The sequence below is a fragment of the Delphinus delphis genome, chromosome 1 (assembly GCF_949987515.2).
Source record: "Delphinus delphis chromosome 1, mDelDel1.2, whole genome shotgun sequence".
Taxonomy (NCBI): Eukaryota; Metazoa; Chordata; class Mammalia; order Artiodactyla; family Delphinidae; genus Delphinus; species Delphinus delphis.
In genome coordinates this window covers 164064837-164087868 of record NC_082683.1, presented here as the reverse complement: position 1 = coordinate 164087868, position 23032 = coordinate 164064837, and the positions used below count along the sequence as shown (strand labels likewise).

At 37.9% G+C, this 23032-nt stretch overlaps 2 protein-coding genes across 6 annotated transcripts in view; one reads left to right on the top strand and one right to left on the bottom strand.

Annotated features, from left to right (window-relative positions):
• AIDA (axin interactor, dorsalization associated) overlaps positions 1-2235 on the bottom strand; it is a 42503-nt gene extending 40268 nt beyond the window's left edge. Inside the window, exon 1 of the mRNA XM_059998023.1 lies at positions 2084-2235. Coding sequence (XP_059854006.1) covers positions 2084-2193 — 110 coding nt within the window. The 5' untranslated portion in view covers positions 2194-2235. The remainder of the gene's footprint in view (positions 1-2083) is intronic.
• Positions 2236-2441: 206 nt separating this feature from the next.
• On the top strand, positions 2442-22917 carry BROX (BRO1 domain and CAAX motif containing). 5 transcript variants are annotated; one of them, XM_059998009.1, is made up of 14 exons: positions 2442-2816; positions 3434-3496; positions 5756-5872; positions 8660-8766; positions 9105-9201; positions 12063-12158; positions 13112-13184; positions 14182-14287; positions 15000-15089; positions 16840-16925; positions 17762-17843; positions 18146-18296; positions 19513-19672; positions 20665-22917. In XM_059998009.1, the coding sequence occupies exons 3-14, from the start codon at positions 5772-5774 to the stop codon at positions 20749-20751; spliced, it is 1236 nt and encodes a 411-aa protein (XP_059853992.1). In that variant the 5' UTR covers positions 2442-2816; positions 3434-3496; positions 5756-5771; the 3' UTR covers positions 20752-22917. The 5 variants fall into 5 exon arrangements, with proteins under 5 accessions (XP_059853992.1, XP_059853973.1, XP_059853957.1 ...); XM_059997990.1 differs by lacking the exon at positions 3434-3496; XM_059997974.1 differs by lacking the exon at positions 3434-3496 and having other exon boundaries at positions 5753-5872.
• The last annotated feature ends 115 nt before the right edge of the window (positions 22918-23032 follow it).

The following is a 23032-nucleotide window of genomic DNA, read 5'->3' as shown; positions in this document are numbered from 1 at the left end:
AGTGGCCCCCAAATGGTCTCCTTTTCTCACAGATAATTCAAATTAAAAAAAGACAACTGGCCTTCATTTTTGAGTGTATTAATTTTAAATTCAACATCGTGTATGTAGCCTGTATGTTTACAAAATTTAAGCCAATCATCACATATTTCTATTCAAATTTGACACTGGTGGTTTTTATAGTAATTTTAGAATTACTCTGAATCATGAAGTTCAAGGTTAGTAATGAGGTTCAACAATAGATTTGTTGGTGCTTATTACTCTCTTGCTGAGATATTTTTAGAAATTCCAGCTAAACAGCTTGCATATTCAATTTTCCTTTGTAATTTCAATTGGACATGGTATTCTTCACTTTCCATTGTGAGGTCTGCTGCTGAGTGCCAACAGCTGCGATGTCCCACCATCACAAGTGAGAGGCAGCTTTAGATTTCAGGCTACGCAAGTTTAGTTAATGCAGAATGAGTATACATGGGTGCTCACTATCTAACCGGCTACAGTATGAAGGATACATTCTCTGGGAATGAAGGAAGTCTTCTAATTTGTCCAATTCACTTATACAACACATCTTTAATAAATGCCTTAAACACTACATAGTAGAGCAGACAGGATTTGGAACTGGGAAAACAAAAAACAACCCAGACTTCAGCAGTATAGTTTTGTGACCCTAGGTAATCCGGTTAACCTGAGCTTCAGTTTCCTCATTTGCAAAATGAAAATAATAATATTCTCACCGAGCAGTTGCAAGAGTAAAGTGAAATCAAGTGAAAGTGCAAAACAAATGACAGTAGTTGCTACACATGGCAAAATGGCCCAAACCATGGTGGTTTTCAGGGCTTTTGAAAACTACAGGCAATTCAAAGTCAGTAAGATGAGATAGAGAACATCCACGCATTTAAATTATCTTAATGGCCAGATAAACACAAGTAACTATTGTAGAAAAAGAATACAGGATTTAGATCTTCCAAGCACTAATCGTGTATTCTTTCCAAAAGACGCTGGGGCGGGGGGAGGGGGGGTGGGTTTTACTTACACATGGTTTCGAACAATAACTTGCTTTAAACCAGTAAGTAATTACTGGCAACAGTTTGCAAACAACAGCATTTCAGCAGGCAGTTCCTATTTTCAGTAAAATGTGCAAGAAAACTATAAGCAAGGTTTAATATATACGCAAACCTTGTCTTTTAATTTTAAAAACACCGCTGAAGTTTTGGGAGGAAACCATAAAGGGAAAGAAATCGGACTTGGGTAGATCAAAGAACCTGGTGCTCACATGTACCCTGCGGCTATACATTATACACAGGAAAAGGAGGAGGGACCCAAGGAGGCGGTGGTGACTCCTGTGCGTGGTCTATTAATTCACATTTTGCTCTCTTCTGTTCACATCCTGCAGGGACTCCACCCAGAGCAACCGAGCGAGGGGGTGGGTGGGACTCACCCAGCCTAGCAAATAACAGTCCCAGAAACCGAAACGGAATCGAGGTGAATTGGGAAAACACGGCTCCCCAGAAAGAGGGGTGGAGAAGGGGCGCGAGAGGAGACCTTTCTTTGGGCTGAGGAGATACCTCCGGCCTCGCTGCCTCCTGGGGGCACCCCCTCCCCTCCCCTCAATCGCCACCAGTTCCCTCCTGCCCTACACAGGGGAGGAGGAAGGCACCGTACACAGAGCGAGGCCCCTCATCCCGGGGACGTGGGCGGAGAACACACAAGTATTCCTCCGAGATTCTAAAAGAGAAACTGAGGGGCGGCAACCTGAGAGAGGCGGAGGAGAGGGGAAAAGGAAACTGACTGCAGAGCGGGGGACCCATGAGACGGTGGCAAGGAACTCAGTAGGTAGCCTGAATGGGCTGGCGCCCCAGGAAAGAAGGGCTACCTGTTGCACGGAACTGGCCCTGCTCAGTCGGAGAGCGAAAAACCCCAGAGACTGGACCTTGGTCTCCAGGGCCAGTGGGATCTCAGCCCCAGCGCCTGCGGGGCCCCACCCTGAGAAGCCTTGGCTGCAGATACAGTGATGAGAGACACCGACAGAAAGAAGCGGGAGGCGGCCGACTGGAGCCGGTCTGGCCCGCTCCCGCGGTTAGTCACTCACATCTGATACTCGTCTATCGCCTCCACCAGCTGGCCCCAAGAGTCGAAGTCGGCGCCTCTCCTAAAACTGGCGCCCCAGCGCTGCAGCAGACTTCGGGTCACCTCCGACATGGCCGGTCCCCACCCCGTCCCCTCCCGCCCCTACCCCAGCAAGGCCGGGCTCTAGGGCGCCATCCTCCCCGGGCCTGGCCCCGACATTAACAGGGCCAAGAGGAACCGCTACGGCCACCGCCACCACCCGCCAAGGAGCCGCCCAAGCCCATTTGCCGCCACAGCCAAACTTTGCGGCTCTGAAGCGGCCGCCCCGCCGAGGCTCCGCCCCCGAGGCCCCGCCTCGTGTTAGGTTGAGGCCGCCCCGCTCCACCGAGCGGCCGCCATTGTTATTGCGGCATTCTTCCTCGGGGTGGGAGGCCCGGCCATCTCTGCTCTTTGTTTCTGGAGGAGACCGTAGCTCAAGAGGGAAAACTGTGGAGGAATATCTAAGAAAGGGCTGAGGAACGGAGTGTTTTAAGGGGACTGCGACAACGCGGCAGCCTCAACCCAAGAGCGGCGCGCACTGCCGCCTCGGTAGCTGTCATGGCCGCCCTGACCACGTGATCGGCTCCCGCAGGCCTGGTTTCCGTCGCTCAAGTTCGGTAATCCGGGCTCTGCGACTCCCTCCCTTTCTCGTTTGCGGATTCGGACACTGCCTTTCTTCCCTCTGGAGGGGTGCTGTACAGACATCGAGAAATCCGGTAAGTATGTCATGAGGATGGGCGTTTCCCAGTACTATCCCTACCCCTGTTGTCTCCCCGGAGTCCCAAGCAATAGGGTCAAGGTTTTTACACAGGTTCCATAGACTCCCGGATAGTGGTCCCCAAAAGACTCCTTCAAGTGTTTCAAGGCACTAGAAGGAGATTTTTGGGGACCACTATCCGGGAGTCTATGGAACTTGTGTAAAAAGTGCCTTGGAACAAACGAGAGAAAGAAATTCACGTTAGCCCCACGAATCAATGGTATTAACAGCTCTATTCACTGAATCGCCTTGCCCGCGTCTCCACTAGCGGTTGGGGGCGGGGGGAGGGTCTTATGGCTACATAGGAGTTTGTTTAGGCACCTTCTGCCCGCCTCTCCCGGGTAGATAGTATCGGCTTTCCACGAAAATGCCTGTTCAGGAGGGGCACGCTAAGGTGTGCGCCTGCGCAAGGTCTTAACGGCGTTAAACCGGACGGCGCCCGGGAGGAAGAGGCTGGGTGGTAAACAGGAAGTGGACGTTGGGAGCTCGGGGGCGGTAGGTTCGTCGCGGGACCCAGGGTCTCCGGAGTGGGGAACCCTTGTCGGTAATCGGACTGTTCCTGTGGCCTCGGCTTAGGTGGCAGCCTCGATCCGACTGTTGTGCTGGTGGCTTCAACGGCACCCTTCCTTGCACCTGCAGGTGGGTGTGTCGTCATTTTACCCCGCCCTTCGAATTCTTGAAAACTGGAGTGCGGGTCTCTGACCGGACAGATTGGGTAGGGAGGGGTAGAGAACACGGTACTTACCGTCTTCGGTCCTGAAGTAAAGATATGCAGAACTTAAGACATTTTCATCCAGGACGTGGGAGGCCGCCTTAAAAGAGTATTTGTGGAAAATTTGTCACGGTCAAGTGTATTGTGTGCCATTATCTCTGGGAGGCTTGGTTTATATGCACAGAGATGCAGTATTAGTTTACTTAGGTTATAAAGGAGATTTATGTGGATGATATTTAGAAGGTTATATATTTTTGAAGGACTTGTTAAATGTTTTGAGTTACTCAAATGAACTTGCTCAATTTTTCATTGAATACACAGTGCATTTCCTCATCCTTAAATAGCTGGTGCTCTCCAAAGCCGGTTTTGCCATGAATAAGTATGGTAAGGGAGGTGCATAAAGTAGATATTTTTTACACTGTGCAGCCCACGTTTTTTTCCCCGATAAGAAAAATCCATGGACAACATTGTATATAATGCTTTCAAATTAATTAAATCTTACCGATTTTGTCTCCCAGTTCCCGAAATCTAATTGCCATATTTAAGTCTTCAACTACACCTTCCTGTATTATCTTCGATATCTTCCCACTTTTAAGCAAGTGACACACTCCTTTTTTCTTTTCTTTTTTAACCTGAAAGGTGTGGAACTTAATTTTTTTAAGTTGGCATTTCACTTAGGTAGTTTTTTAAATGTTTTGGGTTTTAAGGATAGACATTATTTTCTTTTTAATTTATTGAAGTATAGTTGATTTACAGTGTTTAATTTCTCCTGTACAGCAAGGTGACTCAGTTATGCATATATACATTCTTTTTCATATTCTTTTTCATTATGGTTTGTCACAGGATATTGAATATAGTTCCCTGTGCTATACAGTAGGATTCTGTTGTTTATCCATCCTGTATATACTAGTTTGCATCTGCTAATCCCAAACTCCCAGTCCTTCCCTCCCCTACCTGCCCTCCCCCTGGGTGTCAACCACAAGTATGTTCTAAGGATAGATATTATTATTATTTTTTTAACCAACTAAACTGAGTTTATTAGGGACTAGAAGAGAAATCACAATCAGCGACATGCAAAGATGGGTGACCATAAGCAAATACAGAGAACAAGCAAGGGGAGCATGCTTTTATAGGGAAAAGAGGAGAGTTGGGAGGGGCTGTAATAACCAGAGAGTCCATTGGAGGAACCTGGGAGTCCAGAGTATGGAGGCTTCTCATTGGTTGGCCTGCTACAGTCTGACTGGCTGAGCTGCCATGGATGGAGAGAAGTTTTCTTCTTCCTTCTGATAGTAACCTAGAGGTACCTTCCTGTCAGAGATGTAGGTTTACTTCTCTCCTGTTAACTGAGGTCTCCTAGCGGGACCTGAGAGCCCCCCCTACAGGCCTGTCCCAACTCCAACTCTACCTGAGGTTTCTTCAGTTACACATGCTAAATATGTTCATAATTCAGCCATTTTTTACCATTTTAAGGATAGATTTTATTGATCAAGTATCATGTGGGGTTTTTTATCATGAAAATATTGATTCTTATTAGCTATTCTGTGGAAAGTATATTTATTATAGAACACATGCTACAGCCAAGCAGTTGGCATCAGCAATATCATGTGGGAGATACAGTTAATTTAAAACCTATTTCTATCAAGTAATCTTAGCAGTCTAAATAAGGGTCACCATTTAAACCTCTTTCGGAATTACGTTCCTCTGCTCCTGTGCCCTTCTCATTTGCAGCTTTCCAACCAAAGTCAAGTACTCCGCTCCTCAAAAGTGTAGTTTGGGGACCAGCAGCATCAGCGTCTCAGATCCTACCCCAGACTGTTGAATTAGAACTTGCATTTTAACAAGAAGCCCCCACCTCCTGCCCCGACGTGATTTTTATACACATTAAAGTTTAAACATTACTGCTCCAGTATCTTCAGCATTGCAGTTACTGTGAGCACATTTACAAATGCTGTTTTTTTAATAGGCCTGATCTAAGCATAGGCTGCTATAAACAGTTAAAGCGAGATTGATGTATGGCAGTGAAGCATTTTATTTATGTATATGTCTGTTTTATATATGTTTTATATTAGAATGTATATATCCTGTAGTAATTTTCAACTTTTACTTTAAAAAATATTTTAATATGATTTACACTGCTTATTAAATGTTTTATGTTTAATTTTTATACATTTGTTTTTTGTCAGTAGGAAACACCTGGAGAGAATGACACATTGGTTTCATAGGAACCCATTAAAAGCCACAGCTCCTGTCCCTTTTAACTATTATGGCGTAGTCACTGGCCCTGCTGCTTCAAAAATTTGCAGGTAAGTTTGTCAGTCTTCACAAGTATTGATTGAGCCCCCCATGGATATGAGGTACTTTTTTAGGGTCATGCACAGTGCAGAAGTATGTAACACACTGTCCCTAACCTTAGACTCCTTATAAACTTACAAATGTCATGTGAAAAGTTAAGTCATAGATTATTTAAACTGGGTTCTCAAGTTTAGGTCAGTGAGTGAGTCCCAGAGAGGCTAAACAGTCACAATTAAAAGAGTTAAGCTATATGTTACAACAGTACAAGAGACTCCACAAAGTCATATATGGATATTGTTCATTGGCCAGATAGTAAATTAATTGAGTTCTGAGCAGGGAGAGGTCCCTATGACCTGAAATAGCCTTCAGAGTGTTCAGTAGCAGAGAGGACTTGAGCTAGGGTTTAAATGCATTGTATGGCTTAGATCAGGGGTTGCCAGACTGTGTCCTGCAGATTGGCCCAGTGATTGTTTTCATAAAAATAAGTTTTTATTAGAACACGCCGCCCCCCCCTTATTTACATATTGTCTATGGCTGCCTTTCCTCTCTACAGTAAGATTGAGTATTCCCAGGGGAGACTTTATGACCTACTAGGCCTAGAATATTTATCTTCAGGTCCTTTGCTGACCCCTGACTTAAGATAGTAAGAAGGGAGAGGAGAAAGTCATTTCTGTTAGGTAAACCTTTGTTCTAGGGAGTATGAGTAGAGCAGTTTAACTGGCACAAAAGAGATAGATGCAAGAGAGATTTCGCAGGAAGCATCAACTGGCCAGATGTCTCATTGCTCTGGAAAGTTGAAAAGGATTCATTTAGTCTATGAGATACAGAACCTAGATGATCAAGACATTGGTGGTACCAGTAAAGGAAAACCAAGAGAATTGCTACTTTTTGTGAAAAGAAGTAATTGGAGTAAAAGGTTGATCTAGACCAGGGGTCAGCAAACTTTTTCTGTAAAGGGCTAAATAGTAAATATTTTAGGCTTTGTGGGCTACACACAGTCACTATTGGATATTCTTCTTTGTTCATTTTTGCAAAATTAAGCTATGGGCCGTATAAAAACAAGTTACAGGTTGTACTTTGCCAACCCCTAATCCTAGACATTGGTCCCAGCTTAACTGTTTTATCTGTAGCATTGGGCAAGTCTCTTACTAATTACTCATCTGTAAAATTACTCATCTGTAAAATTAATAGCCTAAATTAGATACTTCTAAGGTACACTTTTCTCGAATTCTGTCATTTTAATATGAATATAATTTTGCACAAGTTGGTTTGCAGGTGATGATTGAATGCCTACTTGGAAATAGCTAGCAAAGTATTCGAGTCTAGAATAGGCCTTAAGGATTCAAATTCTGGGGACTTCCCTGGCAGTCCAGTGGTTAAGACTCTGCGCTTCCAATGCAGGGGGCCCGGGTTCAATCCCTGGTTGGGGAACTAAGATCCCGCATGTTGCGTGGCATGGCCAAAAGGAAAAAAATTCAGATTTTTTTCCGAGTCCAAGAATTACCCCTCCCACCTTTTAATTAAATAACTCAACAATGACAGATTCATAAGGTAGCCCATCCCATTTTGGGTCAGCTGTATATAGTTGTTACTATATACTTTCTTGGAATCAGCCTCCTTAGAGCTGGTACCAATAGACATTCCATCTAGACCATTCAGGTTTAAGTTTGTACTCCTTTGTAAACATCAGTGCTACTTACAGTCCTTCTAAATCTTAAAATATTTGAAATGTTAGTATTACTTCACTCGATACAGAAATTTGAGTATATGCTTTATCCCAGACACTAAGTTCTGGGTATACAGTTCCTACTGTCTTGGTGCTTACAATTTAAATTTAGTCTTTAGTCATTTACACCCAATTGTCTTTAGTCATGGTCCATGTAATATGATTTCTGGATCCCTCGCTAAGCAAGTTGCCTTCTGAAAGAACATGTGTAACTGGAACAGGACCAAGTTAGAGCTGATAATGTAGATCTAGGATTAGATGTAGTTATACTTGTAGATGAGACCTCAGAAGAAAGAAGAGCAGAAAGCCAAAGACTGAACATTGCTGGAGGTGGGAATATGAAGGGGACATGGAAGAAAATAGAGAAGGAACTTTTAGAGAGAAGAGGAGAATCTGGAAAATTTGGCATTATTGGAATCAAGGGAGAAAAGAATTTTGAGAAAGAAACAATAAATGTCTGCAACATTTATTGCTGCAGAGAAGCAAAGGAGAATGGAGACGAGGGAGCAGTTTTAAAATGACTAGTGGTCACGTGTTTTTGCATGTTTGTGTGTGTGTTGTATTATAGAATGCAATTTTAAAATATGGTTTTGTACTTAAGTACATTTTGACATAATGTCAAATTTTGACATTGTAAGGGGATACTAAAATTATGTACAAATGTTAAATTTCCATTTTTCAAAAAACTTCTGTTGTGAACTGGTCAGATTAATTTACTCATTCGTAATTCTTTCCTCCTGTCTTAAAAGCTTGTGTTAGTTTGATTTTTTAAAATTAAAACTTGCTGTGTATCTTTATTATATAATTGTATTCATGATTTGCTCCTTTAGTTGGACTGAGTTTATTTTAGTACAACTTTTAAAACAACTGTTACTGGAAATTTCACTTACCTCCAGTGTTAGTCCAATTAAATTCATTCCTGTATACTTAGTAATATCTTAGAGGAAGGTGTGTGTGTGTGTGTGTGTGTGTGTGTTTAAGCTTTTACAGTTGAAACTTTTAAGCCACTTTTACATAGATTCATTGTAATACAGCTTACTTCACATTACTCTCTCTCTCTGTCTCCTTTAAGTGACTTGAGATCATCTAGAGCACGACTGCTTGAATTGTTCACTGATTTGAACTGTAATCCACAAATGATGAAGAATGCAGCAGATTCATATTTTTCACTTTTACAAGGTTAGTTATTTAAATCAATTTAAGTTTTTAAAAGTCAACTATGTAGAAGTTCATATTTGATTCTTAGACTTTTCAGATTTGAATAGTTTAGTCTTCTAGGTTATATTCTTCAGTATGCTTGAGTATCAGAAATGTGAGAATGTAAAGGTAGTATGTGGTCTTTCTAACATTTTGAAAATTAAATGTGTGCATATTTCATATTATGTTACCTTAGGAGAAGGGTATAGAGGGGCTGGGAGTTTCATTCGGGTATCTGAAAAAGTCATTCTCCGAAAAATGTTCTAAACAGACACGTGATATTTCCTGTAAAACTGAAAATGTTTTCTACCTTTTTATAGGTTTCATTAACTCATTGGATGAATCTACCCAAGAAAGCAAGTTACGATATATTCAAAATTTCAAGTGGACTGATACATTACAGGGACAGGTTCCAAGGTAAGCAGCACCAACAGTACTAAATTCAAGCCATTTTTGTAACTGTTTAGCTAGCGATTAACTCATAGCCTCTGTGTGGAAGAAGTAAAATGTAAGTCTGATCAGCATTTTGCCTTATCAGGAAATTAATGTAAAACTTTTGACCTAAACTCCTAATGCAGTCTATTAAGTACAAACAGAATTTGTTTCTTCTGGACCAAATCATTTTTGAGATAATCAATATAAACGTTAACTAGATTGAGCAGCCTTGACTTTTAATAACACACAAAGAATGGTTTGGGAATTTGAAACCCAAACCTAGATTTTGGTCTTTGCCTCCATCCAAGCAGAGCAGAACTTTGCTTTCTCCACTACTTTCCTTTTCTGATGGATAGTTCAGATGTCTCTGGTCAGTCTCCTTCTTTCATTCTCCCCAGTTCCACCCCAGTTCCATACTCTTTTGACTGACAGTACTGTATTTGTTTTTCTTCCTAATTTCACTGTTTCTGCTCTTTTTAACAACTTCCCCTCAGAACTTTCTCATCATTCACTTGAAACTAGTTAGATCTAATTATAACAGGAAACCAATCATAATGGTGCTAAATTTTTAACTACTTTTTTTTTAAACACCATTGGGTTGTTTAAATAGTTATATATCTTTATCTCAATTTGCTTTAGAATTAACCGTTTTATAAAATCAGAAGGGAAGGAAATGGGGATTGGCAAACAACCAAGGCAGGCATTACAGTGGAAGGAGTGTGGACTTTGGATTCATACACACGTAGATCAGCCTCAGAGCTTCTCCTGTGTGAACATCTGCTTCTTCAGCTGTATGTTGGGGTTACAGGTATAGGGCTTTTGTGAGGAACAAAATAGGAAATTTTGTATTAAGGGGCTGATATAATGCCAGGCATTAATAGACATTCAATAAATGTTAGTTTCCTTCCTTCCTTCCTTGGGAATATTGTATATAATAGAATTCATAAATTGGGTAGGAAGTTGTGGACTGTGGGTCCTTTCCAAATTTTAATATTCTGGGATACCAAGGTTTTCCAAGTAAGTCTTCATTTTCTGTTTTGCTTTATGTACTCCTTTGTACTTCATCTAAAATTAAGGAATATTTTCCTTAAAAACTTTTTTTAAAGAATCAAACCTCTACCATTGTTACATTACAAAACTTTGGCAGATTCTAAAGTGTTTTGTATTACATAAATTTGGCAGTGTTCCCCACCATGCTAAATTTTCATTCCTTGTGACAGCATTTCTCAGCATAGTTTTATGAGACAGTGAAGAATTATGTGATAAAGGCCTTAAGTTACAATGTTGAGTATTCAGTACATCTGAGATTTTTAAGTTATTTAATCCTTGATTGCTACTTACTCAATGAAAAGTGTGCTGTGAGTATATCTTCTGAAAGATGTTTTTTCAACTGTATACACTCTTAACTACTAACTAGATGTGGTACAATAGAAATGGAGTGTTTGGGAGCAAGGCAGATTGAAATAAACGAAGGGTAAACAGGAGAGAGCTATTCATGAGACCCCCATAAAAATTAGCAAAAGTATCTTATTATTTAAAGATAAACTTTTAAATTAGATATGCCTCTTAGATCACCATTACTAGAATTACTAGATGTAATTAGTAGATGTAATTCATTGGAAAGTTCCCAGTGGTGGAAAGAATAAGCCGTTAAACTATGCATTAAATTTTTTTGGCATGGTAAACTGTTTTAAGAAGTTTGTTCATAACTGTCATATTTTTGTATGTTATAATGTATATTAAACAGGATAGTTCATAAGGTATTTTTTAATTACATGTTTTGTAACAAATCTTTTTTTTTTTAATCTAAAAAGTTTCCATGTCTCTGTTCCTTCTAAGATGGAGGCAGCAATTAAATAAAAAATACAAAGCAGAATCATGATTCTCGTTTCTTCCCTTTGGGTAATTTTTCTGTATCTTTATTAGTATTATATGTGTAATAAGGGTATTACTTCAGGTTTTTTACTTCATCATTTGAGATAAGTGAGATAATGTGTATAAAGAATTTTCAGGGTCTCATCAGAACAACAGTGAATAAAAATATTATTTGCTTTGTGAGCTTTTTGCCATCTTTGTGTCATGTTTAGTTATAGAATCTGAAGGAAACAAATAAGATATAAAATACACTTATTTTTGAGACCTTTTTCTTTGTAGTATACCAATTGGCTTGGCATTCAGAATCTTCTACAGTTTCACATCAGCTTGGCTTTTTGCTCTCCTGCTCCTCGATTTCTCTCTATGAACTGGCAACTTCAATCAAGCTAGTTGGGTTACTGCCACCAGAAAAATCTTTATCCTGTCTTGTGCGTTAACAGCATCATTCCCTCATCTGGGATGTCCTTCTGCTTCCCTTCTAGCCATCTTTCAAGGCACAATTCAAACTCTGTTTATACCATTAAGCCTTCTTTAACCATTCTAGCCTGAAATGATCTCTCCTCTGAAATCCATTTTCTTAAAATGTGGTGTAAGAATCACCTGCTCCAGAATCAACTGGATACTTGTTAAAAATGCAGATTCTGGGCACTTCCCAGACTTTCTTTGTGGGATAAGTTCCAGTAATCTGTATTTTTAAAACTATTCAACGTACTGTAACCTTTGGGAACTACTATTCTCATGTTTACTATTATGAAGTACATCGTGGACCATTATGTTTAGTCATTCAGTGTTAATTGTGTGTGTGTGTGCGCTTGTGTCTTACCTCCCAACCTATATTAAACACAAGAACTCTTCATTTTTTCAGTTAGCATTTAGCTCTTTATGATTTTGTGTAAGATGTATAGCAGGCTTCATATAGAGATGTCTCAGTCATTGACGGTACTTAACGATCATGTTTATAATTCTAGTGCCCAGCAGGATGCTGTTTTTGAATTAATTTCCATGGGATTTAATGTAGCTTTATGGTATACCAAATATGCTTCAAGACTGGCTGGCAAAGAAAAGTAAGTTAAAAGGGAAGGGTTATGTGCATATTATTATTTTTCAAACGTATGGAGCTTCATTATTAAAAAGTCTAGGCTACTGATAAAAAGTATCACTTCTAATAACTGTAAGGTTGCCTCATAAAGTTAATATTTTAAGTATCAGAATTATGGAGTCCACTGTTAAAAGGGAAAAAATTTTTAATAATCTTGTCATGGGGGTGGTCTTCCTGAATAAAACCCCAAACCAAGAAAAGGGTTGACTATTTGACCACATCAAGTACCATAAACAAAGTTAGAAAACAAATGACAGATTGGTCAAAAAAATTGCAGTGCATGTGACAAATTGTTTTTATAATGCTTTTACAAATCAACAGGGAAAAGATCAACAAATCGAAAATAAACAGGCAATTCACAGAAAAATACAAAGCCTTATAAGTTTGTGAAAGATGTTTTGAAGGATTAAGGAACTGTGAAATAAAATGAGATACAGTTTTTATAATAGTACAATTGGATATTAGCAATATGAAACTGGCAACTACCAACTGTGATGCGCCTGAACATGGGAATAATATGCAGCCATTTAAGAATGGAGTTGAATTCTATGTGCTGATGTAAAATTGTCTCTGAAGTAATTTAGGTGATTAAAACAAGAGCAGAGTGGTGAATATTGTGTATGTATGTGTTTTTTAAGTATGTGCATGCATTAAATGTATATTGATTTTTATGCTTGTTTATGCACAGAAGGTTATCTGGAAGGAAAAACAAGGCGGCTTTTCCAGACCCCTAAACAGGAGCTCTCTTTTTCACTTGTAGTATCTTCTCTTTGGATATTTTTCATGTGCATTTGTTAGTTTCTTAAGTGTCAAAAAGAAGAAAACGTAGTGAAAAACACAAATGACTAACTTCTGTGGATTTATGAGAATACCAGAAACGGGATTCATCCTGTAACTAATGTAACCACTATCTTTCAGCATAACAGAGGATGAAGCAAAAGAAGTCCATCGAAGCTTAAAAATTGCAGCTGGGATTTTTAAACATTTAAAGGTAAAATAATAATAATAAAATATATTCTTAATGCTTTAATTCTTGAATAATTTTTATTTAATTCTTTGCGGGGTGGGGTGAAGGAATTATTTCATCATGTAGAAAGAACTAGTATGTGTTCTGTTTTCCTTATGTTAAGTACCTTGTTGATGAGTGCAGCCAATTACAGAATATTAAGTGTTTCCACTTCAGAAAATCATCAGTGAATTTTACAATTAGACGATGCAAGTGGTACTTCACTGCTTATTTTTCAGTCTCTTCTGAAAAGATGAGAGAAAACAAAGCACAAAAATTGATAGTTCTGAGCATTTCCCTTGCTGTATGCAGCAGTTGCCAGGAGCCATCATGATTCTGCAAAACCAGATTTTCTGAGTATATTCTCTGTATTTCATTGAAAATGCCAGCGGGGCAATCAGTACACACTAATTACATTAAATTGCTTGGAGATGTGATGAGAATTAGGGGAAAGACTAACGTATTTTCCAACCAGAATTAACCCCACCCTATTCTAATTAAACTACTATTTACTGAAGGCTCCTGGAGGCCAGTGTTGCATTTTCTCATGATAAGATAGTATTACAGTGATGAAAAAGCTGTGATCCTGAGTGAGCTACAGAACTGTAGTCTTCTTTATATCTGCTATTATTAATGTGAATGAACAGTTTCGGCTGTCATGCAAAAGGGAAATTTGGTTTCCGTTTCAGTTAAACATTTTCTAAGTTGAGAATATGACTTGCATATCTAAGCAATTTGTTATGACCCAAATTTTGCTCTTGAATTTCTTATTTTTACAAAAATTTATAAGAAGCTTTAAAAGTTTTAGTGTACAGGAACTTTTATTCTCTGTAAGCTTAACATTGCTCCATTTTACACTTTGTTTGTACCCTAAATTTCTGAAAAACCCCAAATTGAATATTTCGTAACTTCAGTTTTCTTTCTAACAGCTGAGTTAAAATAAAATTTGGCTTCTTTGTTGTTTTTTTTCTTTCTCTCTCAGGAAAGTCATATCCCAAAATTAATTACACCCGCAGAAAAGGGGAGGGATTTAGAGGCACGACTCATAGAAGCTTACATTATCCAATGTCAAGCTGAAGCTCAAGAAGGTATCTTAAATATTGTAAGATTTTTTTTAAGAAAGTCTATATTGGCATTTAGTTCTTTTTTTTAAAATCAGAATTAGCTGGAATTGCTGGAGTTTCAGGATTTGAGAAATTTATAGTGAGGAATTTAAAAAATTGATTTTTACCTTTAGCATTTGCCTTCATTTTTCATTAGCTGGAAAAGGCCTTACAGTTTAATGATTCTTTTTAAGAGGGTTTTGATTTCATGCCATTTCTGGCAGCATAATTAAGTCTATAACTCATCTTTCCCCCCACTCTACCTTGCTCATTTCTTTTCTGCTTCCACTGTTTGGCTTACCTTGCAATCTTTGCCTTTCAGTGGCAGGAAATAAATGAAGACTTATGTGAAAACAATAAAGAAACTTTGTTGGCTTTTGTTTTTCTTTATTTCAAACTCCAGTGCCCTGAAAGTATTTGTTTCCTCTTACATCATGCGATTTTGTAGTAGGGGTTTTCTGTGATTAGTAATTGGCTAGTGATTTATTTAAGGAAGTGGTATCAGAACCAACAAGCTCAGTGTTTTCTGCTTGTTTATGTTTGCATTTTCTGTAGCTTACTTTTCATGTTAAAACTTTCAACAAACTGTATTAAAGTCCCGAATAGATATCAGACTGTCTTTTGCTATTATAATTGAACTTAAGGTAAATGCAAGTGAACTTAATCATACATTCACTTCATTGTGTTTTGGTTATAGTAACAATTGCTCGAGCAATTGAACTGAAACATGCTCCTGTACTAATTGCTGCCCTGGCATATGAAACAGCCAATTTCTATCAAAAAGCTGGTAAGTTCTATTTTTAGTCTTTAGATTTTCACATTAAGCTCTTGGCTTAGTAGGGAACAAGCAAAGCAAAAGGACTCTCAGATTGTTTCATCTTTTGCAAAGCTGTAGTAATAGCTGCACTATTTTATTAATGTTGTTTAAAAGAAAATAAAAGAATTAGAGCTGTTCACGGTTAATATGCTCCATAACTTGTAGTGAAAAGGATGATGCTATCCTTTTTAACCAGTTACATCTAATAATTAAACAGCTGTTTTTCTTTTGAAATGTTTTTGGTCTTTATAACAACCTTGTAGTTACTATCCTTATTTAGACAAGAAACTGAAATCCAGAGAATTAACATAACTAATCTGTAATTTAACTGCTAGCAGGTGGGAGGCTGAGACTAGCACTCAGATCTTCTCCTTAACGTATTATTCTTTTCAGTCACTTATTTAGGAAACATGCATATGTTTCTATTTATCAGATGGTTACTCTTTTAGTTGCTGGGTATACAGATTCACAGTCTAGGGAAGGAGACAAACATGTAACCACATTATTATAGTATGAAATGAGGTGTGGTTACAGGGGTGAAGTAAAAACCTAAAGGATCTGGGCATGCTAGAGAAGGCTTTCTAGAGGAAGGTGGTGGTTTAGCCTTATTTTGAAATAGAAATAGAAATTCTAGGTTTGCTGGGATGCTTTAGCATATGGGAAGAGTAGAACATTCTGTAGTATGTACAAAGATTAGAAAGAACTTAGCACATTCTGGGACTGAGACATGTTTTAGCTGAAACAGGATGAGAGCTAGGAGCAAAGGTTACGAAAGTGTGCATATGTGAGGCTATGAATTGGTCTGTAAGCCTGTCTGAGAAGTTTGGCCTTCATTCGGTAGGTATTTGGGACCCCTTAAAAGGTATAGTAAAGTCGATCTGACTTGACTGGACTTGAATTTAAGAAAGGTCCCTATCATTGCAAGATGAGAAATGGGCTTACTAGTGAAGGAGTAGTAGGCTGACTCTACTTAGATTATAATCATTTCTTCCTAAGTACTATGGAAGAAATGATGAAGGTTTTGATAAAGATAGCAGAGTAGGAAATGGAGAGGAAGAAATACATTCGAAAGGTGTTTGGCAGGATATATGAGCATGTGTGTTTTATACAAGATGCAGGGATGGGGTTGTGAATGAGGATTAGGAGAGTATCCTTGCTTCTGACTTGGGTGACTAGACTATTCTTGGCATTGCTGTATTATGAAAAAGGTTGGAAAGAGATACTATAATAGTATTCATATTTACTTTGAAGTTCTTAGTCATTGCTATTTTTATCATTATCTCAAACTTAAATTGCATTAACCATCAAATCTAAATAAATAAATAAGTAAATAAAATAAATCACTTTAAATAAAGCAAGGGGGTTTTTTTTGTGTTTTTTTGTTGGTTTTTTTTTGTGGTACGCGGGCCTCTCACTGTTGTGGCCTCTCCCGCTGCGGAGCACAGACTCCGGACGCGCAGGCTCAGCGGCCATGTCTCATAGGCCCAGCCGCTCCGCAGCATGTGGGATCTTCCCGCACCAGGGCACGAACCCGTGTCCCCTGCATCAGCAGGCAGACTCCCAACCACTGTGCCACCAGGGAAGCCCAAAGCAAGGTTTTTAAAGTGTGAATGCTTGAGTTTTAGACTTGAATGGTCTTTTAGCATCTGAACACATAAGCTATAAGTCTCCTAGTGAATCAGGGTGAAATTATATTTTGCTTTTTAAAATGTAACTTTAGATCATGCTTTATCCAGTTTGGAGCCTGCATACTCTGCTAAATGGAGAAAATATCTTCACTTGAAAATGTGTTTCTACACAGCTTATGTAAGTATTTTTAGCCCAGAAACAATGTAAATTACTGTCTCTCCAGCCCCTCGAGCACCAGTTCTGTCATCTCGCCTGACTCTTTGTTAGCATTTTACAGATAATGGACAGCTCTCAGTAAATGTTCCCTGATAGTCAGTGCAGCCATTGTGGAGTAAAGCGAGTGGAAGGAGATGATGTAGAGCTGGGTTATAGCAATGGAATTACTGTTTGATTCAAACCCACTTTTAAGCTGGAACCTTCTGCAAACTTCATGAGAATTCTCTCGTTTCATCCTGTTCACTGAGAAAGATATTTACTAATGCTAATCTAAAGACTTAGCCATACAGTGTATCACCTGGGTTGGTGAAGAATCATAAATAAGATTTCTTATACCTTATAATCTGCTTTCAAACACACTGCATAAGACCATGTGCAATCCCTGCATTGATGATAGACATTTAAAGAATAAGCATGTTCTATTCCAGCCTGGTAACATTTTTCTTAAGACCTGTTTAGTCTTTAACCTCAAATCCTTCCTCCTTCTCCCTCTGTATTAGCACACTAATTTCCCTCCTTTATCCCCTCTGCCCTAATTTTAAAAACAGGTTTCAGCAAATAGTTTTTGCTCTCAGTCCATGGTTAGAAGGCTAGTTTGGCTCAAGACTTGACATAATTCCACTTTATATAGCAACAGAGATGGGGGGAAGCTTATTCAAGTAAAGAGATGTAAGGGACTGCATTGATACTTCAAACAATGGACAAAGGCATTTCTTTGTCTGATGCATATAGAAAACGATGATAGTGGAAAGCATCATTTGAGGAGAGAATGAATAAAAATTTGTTTCTTTTATCAGGCTTATTGTTATCATGGTCAGACTTTGTTGGCTAGTGATAAATGTGGTGAAGCAATCAGGTCTCTTCAAGAGGCAGAAAAATGTAAGTATTCCTGCCAGAATATTAACTCCTCTTTTAAAAACTAATGTTTAATCATAAAGGGAATGGGCAGTTAAAAGAGATGTTGGCGGAGTTCATGAAAGGGAATGAGAATCAGTGAAGTAATTGGAGGAAAGAAAAAAGTGCTTCGAAAACCTAGAACTTGTAGAAAATACCTACCTACCCCTTATACTATTGTTGGTAGTGCTCTTATGCTAGTTAAAGAGCATCTCTGATTAATAGCCTTTTTAGTATAAATAATCAATAATTATAATCAAATGACTGTATATCCCTTTCACATGCAGTTTATGCAAAGGCAGAAGCATTATGCAAAGAATATGGAGAAACCAAAGGCCCTGGACCAACAGTCAAACCTTCAGGACACTTGTTCTTTAGGAAACTTGGAAATCTTGTGAAGAACACCCTTGAAAAATGTCAGAGAGAAAATGGATTTATGTGAGTACAGCTCAGTATGATTTTAGTAGTCGGTATGGTATGTGCAGTTGACCCTCTGTAATCTGTGGGTTCCACATCTGGAATTCAACCAACCGCAGATTGAAAGTATATGGGGAGGCAGGGAGGGGGGATTCTAGAAAGTCCTTAAAAGCAAAACTTCAATTTGCTGCAGGCTAGCAACTATTTACATAGCATTTACATTCTATTAGGTATTATAAGTAACCTAGAGATGATTTAAAGTTTACGGGAGGATGTGCGTAGGTTATATGCAAATACTACTTCACTTTACGTAAGGGACTTAAGCATCTCTGGATTTTGGTATCTGCCGGGGTCCCAGAACCAATCCGCCGAAGATACTGAGGTTTGAACGTATTTATAATGTTTAAATAATAATATCGTTTTAATAATATCACAGTTTGTTAGTCTCTATTCCCATACATTTTATATCAAGTTGCATTGAAGTTGAGCATTAATTTTCTATTTAAATTGGTGATAGAATTCACTTGTGTTAGACCTAACTTTTATTCTGCTTTTGATGATAACATATAAAAGCAGGTTTAAAAATTCAAACATGAATTATTAATATATAGCCCACTTCTACTGTCCTAACTTTCTCTTACCTTTGTTTCCCTGCCATTCCTTCTCTGTGTGTTATATATACATACCTGCTCTTGGCATACTCATCTCATTCTCTTTTCAGCCACGTATAAAGCAGGGAAATTAATTTTCTGTCAGTTCTGTTTAGGCCTGTCAAGCAGTTTTCCGTTATTAAATCAGTGTTGTTCAAACTGTAGATCAGTACCTATGGAGGTTGTAGAATTAATTTTGTCCCTGCTTTTTGTCTTGCATTCTTCCCTTTATATTCTGCATCTGGTCATGCTGTGCTTTCACATCCTTGAACGTGCCCAGTTTAACTTTTATCACTTCCTTTGGAAAGCATCCCTGACCCCCCAAATCTGCCCCTCTTTTAATTGCCCCTCTTTTGTGTTCTCACGGCACTCCACATCCCTCATAGCTTCAGTTACATTGCACAGTTGTTGACAGGGTTTCTTGACTTTGTCACCTACTCATCTGTAAACTACGTGAGACAGGAAATTGTTCTCTATGTAATTCATCATTAAATTGTCATTTCCTTGCACAAGGTCTTGGACATAAATAGACACTCAAATAGTTAACAAATAACTGAATGAATTGCTGTTTCCATTGCTTTTTGCAGTTACTTTCAAAAAGTTCCAACAGAAGCCCCACAACTGGAACTCAAAGCAGTTTATGGTCTCGTAGAACCTGTACCTTTCGAATTTCCTCCTACAAGTGTGCACTGGACACCAGAAACATTGGCTGCTTTTGATCTCACCCAAAGACCCAAGGATGACAGTGTACGGGATTGGGTTTTTTCCATTCATTCACAAAAATTTCAAAAGAGAATTCAGACTTCACAGTTTGATATTGTCCTCTATTTAAATAGATGCATGTATTTGTCTAAATGTTAAATTAGCTAATTACAGTGCTTGGTGTAAAATCTGAACTCTTTCAGAGGTAAACCTCTAGGCGCTAATTGTCTTCTGATTTTTTACATAGTTGAGTGATGTTGTTTTCAACACATTATCTTGCCTTTTTACAATTCGTCAGAGCCTCCTTTAAGAAGAGTGTGGGAGGACAGGTCTAAAAAGGATGGCTCATCCATGTTTATATTGCTATAGCAATGTTGTTTTTGATTCAGCATAGTGCATGGTAGTTGAAGATTTGACCTAATTTCAACATTCTGTGACATCATCCAGGGGTAAAATTAGACTGCTTTATTCATTTATATCTAAGTACATCTTAGTGTACTAAACCAAATGGTAGATTAAGTGGAAATTTTGAGGTTTGGCTACCAAAAGAGAGGGGGTCTGTGAAAAAGGGATGGGAATTATTTTGTAGCCATAGCTGCTTCCTTGAAATTTTTTTTTTAATATAATTTCCTACCCATACTAAAACCATTATTCCTTAAAATAACAGTTTTTGCATCCTGTTCAGCCTCTTAAATAATGTCCTAAGAGGTAGCCTGTTACTGTCACAAGTAATCTTCAAACTTGAGGGTTCCATGTGCACAGGTTGATGGCTCAGTTTCTCCCTCCTCAGAAAGAGTAAGAGTACCGTTAGCTTGATTTTTGCCTACCCATCAGGTTTGCATCTTCACTGAAATGTTGCGTTCCTGTTATGTCTTTAATTGAATTGGTTTGTATGTAGCTTCTGGCACAGCTTTGTTAGTCTCCGTGCTGTGTATTTTAGTATATCACCTTTATATTAGTCTGAAGTGGAATAGATCTAGTGTTTGTTTTCCAGATCTTAGTTTATGTACTTACACTGTATTTTTCTTTCTCCATAGGCTAAACCCAAACCAGAAGAAGCGGTGAAACCTATGAAAGAACCAGATATCAAACCTCAGAAGGACACTGGGTGCTACATCTCCTAAAATACATTGATACAGTGTGCACTTTGAATTTTCTTCCAGATAAGATAAACCATGGAACTTCATCTTTCTTGAAATGATTTCTCTGAAGCCTATAGATTAATTTAGTACATTCAGAGGGAATCTGCCTTCAGTTTATTTGTTCTTGATTTTTAACACAGTGGAAGTGTTTCATGCTTTGTTTCCGAACTCCTTTTTAATCAGGACAACCTGTGAAAAATTTTTATTGTGCTTCTAAAGGGCATATTTGGGGGTTGGGTTTTTCTTCCTGAACTCTGGGTAGTAGTAAGTTTCAGGTTAATACACTACAGGCCAGAATCATGTGGTTTCAGGTGTGTTTTTCTATCTTCACAAAAAAAAGTTTATTTTCCTTCCTCTTATTTGATACCAGAAGGATGACAGGAGTCAGTTTTTAACAGACAAGGTTTTTTACCCCTCTCCGATATGTCAGTTGTAGCAGAGACTTGTTATCTTCTGTGTCAGTTACCTTTTCTGGTTGGGGGAAGAAAAAAATCACTTTTAGTTAAAGATCAAAAAATCTTCATACCAAATCCCTTATACATGTTAGAATCTATAATTTACTTAGAAATCAGTGTTTATAGGTATGTTGAAACCATTAAAGAGCTTACTCTTATGCTGATAGCCCTGTACTTCATTTCAGTCTCAGTAAGCAAACCTGCAATATTTTTTAAAGTACTTTTTTCTAATGGATTTTTTACTTAGGGGACAGAACTTGGTAACAGCTCTTAGTATTTGTGTGAAAAGACAGTGAAAATGTTTTTGCAGAAGTCAAATAATGCATGATGAAAAGAAAGAACTTTAAGCCTAAACAAGATCGGTTGTCCTGAATTACACTGGTAAATCTCTACTACTTTGTTACAGAAGTTAGAGTAAAATGCCTTTGTTAACCTGATTTCAGTGTACATGTTTTTATATAGTTTTCTAATACACTTATCCTGTCAGAATTGTATTGCTTTAGGCCAAAGGCCATAGCAGAAACTTAGAGAGCAAACAGGTACAGTATATCTTAAAAATACGTTGTAATATTTGAAATAGTTTAGTATATACACAAACCTGGGAAATAGTGGATACATAATACTTTAATAAAAAAAAATCACACATGTAGGTTTATCTTCTTTTGATTATTCTCCTGGGGCATCACCTAATTTTTCTCTTGTAAATGACAGATTGGTTCAAATAATAGAAGTAGTAATAGTAGGGTATGTTGAGAGCTTACTTTGTGCCAGGCACTGTGCTGAGCACTTACATAGATAAACCTTTGAATCCACACAGCAACTCTGTGACAAATAAGTAAAACCTGCATAAAGTATTGAGATAGGAATAAACATTTCATTGTGAAAAATAGATTATACCTATCTGAATATTGTGCTAAAATAAATGATTACTTAAATCATAGTTTATACTCATGGGAAAAAAAGCTACATAGAATCAGTGAGGGGTTTTTTTTTATATATGGAAATGCTAATTACTCCTTGCTATATAACATTTAATATTTGAAGCTGCAGTTTTCAGAATCAGTGGAGTAATAACTGAACAGACATTTATTTTGTTGTTTATAGAAAAAACACTTTAATTTCCCTGTATTTTTGTGCTCTATGCCTTTTACTGACAAAACTTTAAACTGTATTTGATGTGAGCTTATTACTCTTGGCCTGTAAGATCTATTTATTTTAGAAACAAGTGCTTATTAGTTACTAAATTTTCACATTTGAAAATTTAGTAACTAGCCTAAATTTATTGACACAATATGTGTCAGTTTCACATATTGACATTTTTATGGGTCATACGGAATGAAAACATCTAATATGCTCAGTGCTTCTATAAAGTGCAGTAAATACTGGTATTACATTTAATCAATAATTGGCAACTTTAAGATAAGCAGATAGTAAATATTCTGTTGACTCAGCAAAGGTGACACTTTGACTAACTATCCCATTATATATAATATTCTTTGAAATCGTCTTCGAAATTTGGGGAAGTGAATAAATGTAAAGAAGTTGCATGAATGTCATAGACGTAATAACTATTTGTTGTTAACTATCGCATACTTAGTTTAAACCAGATAATGACAACTAACATATCCTGCTAAAAGTGTTGTTAATATACTGAATTATCTATTTATGAAAATAAAAGTGATTCTACTTCCAATTTCATTGGAATTTTTGTTTTTCAATAAATATTTTTATGTTTATTAAGCCAGTAACAAGGTTAATACAATGTAAAATCGTATTTCTTCACAGTTGTATTTTAAAATGACAGATGC